At 40.1% G+C, this 7,919-nt stretch overlaps 2 protein-coding genes across 2 annotated transcripts; one reads left to right on the top strand and one right to left on the bottom strand.

Moving 5' to 3' along the window:
- The first annotated feature begins 270 nt into the window (after positions 1 to 270).
- LOC111799919 (Exostosin family protein) lies at positions 271 to 1,859 on the top strand. Its single transcript, XM_023683439.2, has one exon. It carries the CDS (start codon positions 361 to 363, stop codon positions 1,726 to 1,728), a length of 1,368 nt encoding a protein of 455 aa, XP_023539207.2. The 5' UTR covers positions 271 to 360; the 3' UTR covers positions 1,729 to 1,859.
- Positions 1,860 to 3,601: 1,742 nt separating this feature from the next.
- On the bottom strand, positions 3,602 to 7,627 carry LOC111799918 (flavin-containing monooxygenase FMO GS-OX-like 3). Its single transcript, XM_023683438.2, has 7 exons — positions 6,972 to 7,627; positions 6,684 to 6,754; positions 5,765 to 5,917; positions 5,608 to 5,690; positions 4,951 to 5,086; positions 4,699 to 4,872; positions 3,602 to 4,031 (listed from the first exon to the last, which is right to left on the bottom strand). Exons 1-7 carry the CDS (start codon positions 7,576 to 7,578, stop codon positions 3,813 to 3,815), a joined length of 1,443 nt encoding a protein of 480 aa, XP_023539206.2. The 5' UTR covers positions 7,579 to 7,627; the 3' UTR covers positions 3,602 to 3,812.
- Positions 7,628 to 7,919: the final 292 nt, after the last annotated feature.

Here is a 7,919-nt window from a genome sequence, read left to right as displayed (position 1 = left end):
TTTAAAAAAATGTTTGCTATTATATTATGATTAATTTAATTTTATTTTTGTAAGAAAATTAGATCATTCAAATAAATTTTTTAATGGGTAATAATCATTTTACGATACAATTTTGATTTAAAAAATATAAATAAAAATGTAAAATATAATGTTACCATGGGCACAAAATCGGCCAAGGAGGGAGAAGGCAGTGCGGCTGATTGGGTGAAACAGAGAGAGATTCACCACCGACAATGGCGGATCGGCTTCATCCCTACCCTCTCAACAAAATTCCGAGGTAAACCGTGTCTTTCTATTCGAGTACATCATACAGAGGCTAATATACTCATTTTTCTTCATAAATTCTTTTGATATATAATCATGGCCTGCAAATCAAATCCCAATTTCTTCTTTTTCTTTCTGTTTACCATTTTCATCGAATTGAGATTCGCCCAGCAGATTTCGCGTACTGAAATTGTTCCGAAAGACTGTAATGGTCGTTGGATTCACATCAGAAACCTCCCTTCTCGGTTCAATCTCGATCTCCTTTCCAATTGTTCTGAATACCCTATTTTCGATGATTTTTGCCCTTATTTGGCAAATCACGGCCTCGGTCAGAAGACTCACAATCGATCTCATAGTTGGTATAGGACAGATCCTTCAATGCTTGAATTGATTTTTCATCGCCGAATGCTTGAATATCCATGTTTAACCTCCGATCCCGATTCTGCTAATGCTATTTATCTTCCCTATTATGCCTCCATTGATGCCCTCAAGTACCTCTACGGCCCTGAAGTTAACTCCAGTGCCGAGCACGGTCTCGAACTTTTTGACCTCCTTCATCATAACCAACCGGAAATTTGGAACCGCCGTGGAGGCCATGACCATTTCTTGGTTATGGCGAGGCCGGCCTGGGATTTCTCTCAGCCATTGGAGAACGATCCCCCGATTTGGGGCACTTCGTTCTTGGAATTGCCTGAGTTTTTTAATGTCACTGCGTTAACACTCGAGGGCAGAGCTTGGCCGTGGCAGGAGCAAGCAATTCCTTATCCCACTTCATTCCATCCGCCCAATCTCGCATTCTTGGAGTCTTGGTTGCAGAGAGTTAAGCGATCTAAACGCACTACTTTGATGCTGTTTGCTGGTGGGGGCGGCATCTCGACGACTCCTAATATCCGTCGGAGCATCCGGGACGAATGCAAAAACAGCACCGATGGCGACTACACTAGCAACTCTGGCAATGGCCGCAATAGGGATGGCAGTCCATATTCCAACTTGTGTGAAGTTGTGGATTGCTCTAATGGAATATGTGAGCATGACCCTGTTAGGTACTTGAGGCCAATGTTGCAGGCAACCTTCTGCTTGCAGCCACCGGGAGATACCCCGACACGGAGGTCGACTTTCGACGGGATCCTTGCTGGGTGCATACCGGTGTTCTTTGAGGATCTCTCGGCGAAATCCCAATACAAATGGCACTTACCAGACAAAGAGTTTGAGGAATCCACAGTGACAATACCCAAAGAAGATGTGGTGTTCAAAGGGGTGAAGATTTTGGATGTGTTGATGGGGATTCCTAGAGCGAGGATCAGAAGGATGAGGGAGAAGGTGATCGAGTTGATTCCTAAAGTGATGTATAGAAAGCATGGAAGTTCATTAGGTTTAAGAACAAAGAAAGATGCAGTTGATATAGCCATTGAAGGAACACTGCAGAAGATTGGTATGAGAGTGCAAGAATTGAATTTAGAGTAACAAATAGATGTTGGTTTAATGTTATTTGTTGCTATAGAGGTGTCTTCACGTCCTTTTTTGGCTTAATTTATGTAATTATCTATTAATTTTTTGCCTTGCATGCTTGGTGAATAAGAGAATTTTGAGCAGAACTGTGTGGAGATGAAGGGCAGCAAGATCCCAAGCTCACTATCGGCCGATATTGTCATTTTTGGACTTTTTCTTTCAGGCTTCCTCTCAAGTTTTAAAATGTCCCTGTTAGAGAGGTTTCTACACTTTTATAAAAATGTTTCATTCCCCTCTTCAACCGATATGGGATCTCACAATCCACCCACCTTAGGGACCAGGGGCCTGCGTCCTCGCTAGCACATTGTCCGATGTCTAACTCAGATACTATTTGTAACAACTCAAGCCCACCGCACCGTTAGTAAATATTGTCCTTTTTGAATTTTCTCTTTTGGGTTTCTCCTTAGGGTTTTAAAATGCCTCTAGGAAAAGATTTCCACATTTTTATAAGGAATGTCTTCCCCAATCCATGCGGGTTCTCATCCATAGGCCATGAGGAAGAAACGTGAATGAACTTTGTGCCACAGTTTTTCTAACTTGGGAAGAAGACAACAAGATATGCTGAACAGACAAAGCGTGCAACTGCGATGGAAGGGAACCAGCCAAACAACTTTGATGCAACTTCTTTTGTTGGGAGAAAGAAAGCCTTCACTATAGGGAGAAAGAAATGGTTGTCCATACAAACACCAAATTAGTTTTTGGGTACTAGCTAGTCCTATCTGAAGTTATTACTTTAACCCCAAAGAGAAGTTATTACTTTAACCCCAAAGAGAAGTTATTACTTTAACCCCAAAGAGAAGGGTTGATGAAAGTAGGGCTACTGTTGTTCATATCTTTACTTTAGGAAGGGATATACCATTTTGGTTAGATAATACTTTACATTCTGATCGAGACGTATGTTTCTGTACACGTAGGTTCGAGTAGGTTGATAAGTTCCATATGTAGAATTGGCATAGTTTCTTCGGTTGAAGACAAAAGTTGGAAAGCACATCTAAAATAATGTGTTCCCTATCTTATCAATCCAATTCTTAAGGCAACAAGGAGTTAAGTTATCATTGATTGAAGGTGTAGTGTAGTGTGTAAGTCTAACTCTGTTACCCTAATTTCTTGATAGTGTAGTGTAGTGTTTGATTAGGTTATATTAGAACCAACATCAAATCTACGAACATTTACAAGTAAACATCGAAAAACCGTACTAACCAATCAAACCAATGTCGATTGACTGGTGCGGATGACACAATTCGGTCGACATCATCTTTTTTTTTTTTTTTTTTTTTTTTTTTTTTTTTTTTTTTTTGTTGTAAAACTGACATGTCAATCATGATGCCTTATTATCATTTTTGTATTTAGAGCGGTCAAACCTACATTGAAGTCAATATGTTCGGAGTTTTCTTTTTAAGATGTGCAATTCATCTACGCATTACCTAGATGGAAGATCCAACTTTTGACTCAAGAGTTTTACCAGAGTTGAGATTTCAAAAGGTAACACATGTATAGATCAAACTTTATAAATAAAATCTTTTTATCCGGTAAAAATTGAATGTCGAATGATCATATGACTTGTTGCCTCATTCATAATCTTACAAAAAGCTTGGTGATATGGAGGAAGGAACTCTAGTGGAAAAAAGTGTTGTGGCTTAAAGCCATACAAAAGTCGAGTATAGAACCATGAATAATGGTGTATGTAAGGTCTCGTGGATAAGTCGAGTTGTAAAGGAGTTAAAACTAGAAGTTGATCTGCCTATTAAACTATTATAAGACAACAAAGTTGCACAATTAATATTGCACATGAATCCTCTTCAACCTGATCAAACCATTAGGACCAAAATAAATAAATAACGATTGACATTTCATAAACATTTTAACAATACTCGGTAAATAACACATTTATTACATAGCAAATAAGACATTTATTACAGACAACAAAAATATACAATTCAATGATGTGCTATAAGCTGATATCATTTTTAAGACCCAACAGTTGGATTGACAGCACTTAAATATGTAACCATACTCTTGTAGAAGAAGAACCAATCTCATCAAACATTCAAATGTGCTGGGTCTTCACTTCTTCCATTTGTAGTATACTTCCTAAACTCCTCGTAAGCTTGATGAATCAACTCGTCGTCATGCCAATCATCACGGTACGACCCGAGATTAGCCCTTTTGTTAACGTGAGTGTAATCGTACATTCCCTTTCTCCATTCTTCATAGGCTGGACAGCCACATGTTGCAGCAAGCCAGTTAAAGTACTCAACCTGTGTGCATTATAACATCCCAACAAATATTACCAAAACTTTCTCTCTTGCTACAAACAGATTTATGCATCATGACAAATTGTAGTTTCCCCCAAAACCATTTCTACTTGACTGAATCCAAAGAACTCTTCCACTTTTGGATACTCGTTTCCTTGTTTTAGGTTCATGGCCTAACTCGGGATCTTTAGGGAGGCTCCACCATCCCCAAAAGGCTATCGGGATGACTATAAAGGTTTTAAGTTATTGAGGTCTTGTTTGGTAACGAAAGAATACAAAGGCAAACAAAAGAACATGTCCAAAAGAAATGAGTATCCAAAACTAACTACAAAAATGGATTCCAATTTAAACGAACAAAACCAAGTTCATAATTACGAAACGAATGCCCACAAGGAGGTAAGCCTCCTCACCTCAGGTCAAATACCCCAAAAGCTGCAAAGAAGCTAGCCTGCTCCAACACGTGGTTGATCTTAGCTAATCTCACACAACAACGATCTAACTCTATAATACTTGGAAACTCGATAGGTGGCAACTTTAAAGTTCGAACCTAGGATACTAGCATTGCTAATTAACAAGTTTCGAGTTTTCAAGAGCACGTTTGTGATGTAAATGCTGATGAGAGCTTCACAAAAACAATCGTTTAGGCTTGTGACTAATGCATAAAACATACCATACAATCACTCATCTCATGGGTCCGATGCTTAGGCTTGCCATTAGCTTCAAGATCTTCATAAAAAGCCTTAACATCTGCCAACATCTCCTCTTTCGATGGAAGTGCAATCCTTTTTGATAAAACACCAGCAACCCAATTGCTTTGAAGCTCAAACATGGGCAAAGGAACAACCTGCGGTATGAATTAAAACACAAGGGTTCATGCTGACCATCAACCAACTTCAAACTTCTGACTGCAATTGATACTTACCTTAAATGGTAACCCGACAAACGAAAGTCCCGGGGCCAAGGCTGGTGGGAAGACATGCTTGTATAGAGGCCCGACACGGTTGTCGTCCACAGTAACAATGCCATTTGTTTCAAGAAAAGGGAAATGATACTTGTACCTTGAACAAGAAAATGCATAGCAATGTTGTTTAACTATTTTTCAGATTTTCAATACAAACTCAGAGGTAAAGATCAGTGCCCAAACCAATATTTCAGTCAGGTTCCAGTTTTTCAGCCTCCAAGTTAACATTATGACAATTTTCCTTCCCCCCTTTCGAGAGAAGTCGATTAATTATCGAAACTCTCATTTATTAGACATTTGTGCGAACTTAGTTTCGAAACTTATACAAAAGGAATCCTACGTAGACGCGTTTAACAGTTTTTTAGTGATTAGATGTGAGATCCCACCTCGGTTGGGGAGGAGAACGAAACATTCTTTGTAAGGATGTGGAAATCTCTCCCTAAAAGAAGCGTTTTAAAAACCTTAAAGGGAATCCCGGAAGGAAAAGCCTAAAGAGGATAATATCTACTAGCAATGGACTTAAGCTCTGTTGTTCGTTCTCCTTGTAACAAGACTTTAAACTAGATGTTATCTAATGTCCTACATTACAAGCTCAAAACAATCTACAAGAGAGCATACCCAGTGCAGTGCAGAATAACATCAGCCGAGACGATGCACCCGTCTTCAAAAACCACCGTCCCGTCTTTACGGGCACTTTTGATCTGCATTTTTGAAGTAAATATTAGGGCCTTAAAGACCTCATTAAGAAACAGACCCCTCCAATGCTCAATTATACCATTGGGTGGAATGACACTTTACTAATAACTGATTCTGCAAGCAAAAACCCTGTTTTAGCTGATCTGCATGCAATATGAACTTCTTTGGCAACCACAAGGAGCTCCTGAGATATGTCCGTGCCACTTGAAGAGAAACCTATCAAGATAACAACCTGTCCCAAAACGAAAAGAAGTAAACCATATTCAGTTTATATTGACATCAAAAAGATTACACACATACAAGATTTCAAAGACATGAGTTACAAGTCATCTGCTCTTCCATCGTCCGAACCAATCATGGTCGTTTTTTCGCACTAATGGAATAACTTGAATAAAAAACATGAAAATGTGTACACCTGAGCCAGAATCAGTGTAATAGCCCAAACCCACTGTTAGCAAATATCGTCCTCTTTGGACTTTCCCTTTCAGGCTTCCTTTCAAACCTAGAACGGGATACTTCTAGGAGACCGTGCATTCAAGACTGTGAAACTTTCTTTATAGGGGTGTGGAAACCTGTCCCTAATAGACACGTTTTAAAAATCTTGAGGGGAAACTCGAAAAAGAAAGCCCAAAGAGGACAATATTTGCTAGCGGTGGGCTGGTACAAAACTAGACATCAGGCGGTGTGCTAGCAAGGACGTTGGGCCCTAAAGGGGGATGGATTGAGTGGGGGATCCCACATCGATTGGAGAAGGGAACGAGTGCCAGCAAAAACGCTGGACCCCAAAGGGGAGTGGATTGTGAGATCCCATATCGGTTGGAGAGAAGAATGAAACATTTTTTATAAGGGTGTGGAAACCTCTCCTAGCATACACATTTTAAAACTGTAAGGCTAACGACGATACATAACAAGTCTTGGGCTATTACAATTAGAAAAGATGTCTCTCCCCAACACCTACAATATCAGCATCGATAGAACGTGTAGCAATCTGAATGTACCTTACCCCGAAATGGTTCGGGATCACGATAATTATGACTATGAATTTGCTCCCCAGGCCATTCATCAATCCCTGAAAAGAATGTTACATCATTATAAGAGAATGCACAATTCAATCCCTTGTTCCTGGAGAGACAAAAAGAAAAAAAACTCCTGTCACAAGCTTGTCATTACATGAACTGTTCCTATACATACACACACACACACACACAACACCATAAAAAACTAAACACAAAACGAGCAAGATACCATTAAACATATACATTGAAGTGAAGAACATTTTATATTACCAGGAATCTCTGCCACTCGAGGCTGTGAATAATTCCCAACACAAACAACCACAGCATCAAACATCTCATCATCAACATCCCCACCTTCACATCTAAATCGAACCCTCCATTTCCCAACCTCCACCAACCCAGCAGAAACCACCTCAGTTCCAAACCTCACCAATTCACAAATCCCAAATTCATTCGCGAAATCTTCCAAATACTTCAAAACCTCTAGATGACTCGGAAATCGCCTCGGGTCCCGACCTTCCCCTTCTCGGGGCACAAACGGGTAATCGCGAACCCCCATGAGTTCTCTGGGGAGATTTGTGCGTAGAGATTTGTAGAGGCTGCTATGGATTCGAGTCCGATTTGGGTCAACTCCAAGTGGGTCCGATTCAATTTCCGAAGAGTAAACCCAGGTTCCTCCGATTTGACTGCTCCGTTCGAATACGACGACACTGTGACCCTCGCGGCCGAGCTCGCGGGCGCTGACGAGGCCACCGGCGCCGGCCCCTATGACGGCAACGCGGCGGGACGTTAGAGGCTGGGATTGGGAATTGGAGGCGTGTTGCATCGCGGATGGTTGAGGTGGGGGGTGGGGGGAGAAATTGAGGCGAGCCAACATGTGGGAAATTTTGCAATTGGAGAAGAATACGGATTGGTTGATGATTGGTTGAATTATGATTATTTTAAAAATATGATGAGTGGACAAGATTTCAAAGTATAATATCCACTACCAGTTCACATCGAGTCTGTAGTATAATTCAAATCGAACACCAACTTCAAGAATGGATCAAACATGCCACCCATCAAAAAAGTTGTAATGTTTTTACAAAAACTCTCTCGTAAATATTTAAAAACTATTCTTCTCGACGTGGTAGAACAGTATTATTTCATATTTGATCCAGATATCTTATAGATATGCGTAACTTTTACTTTTATATTTCATATCTTCAAAGTTTTTAC

Source organism: Cucurbita pepo, chromosome 8, assembly GCF_057944985.1.
Source record: "Cucurbita pepo subsp. pepo isolate OVF chromosome 8, ASM5794498v1, whole genome shotgun sequence".
Lineage (NCBI taxonomy): Eukaryota > Viridiplantae > Streptophyta > Magnoliopsida > Cucurbitales > Cucurbitaceae > Cucurbita > Cucurbita pepo.
The sequence above is the reverse complement of the archived record's forward strand: the minus strand, read 5'-3'. Positions and strand labels throughout refer to the sequence as shown.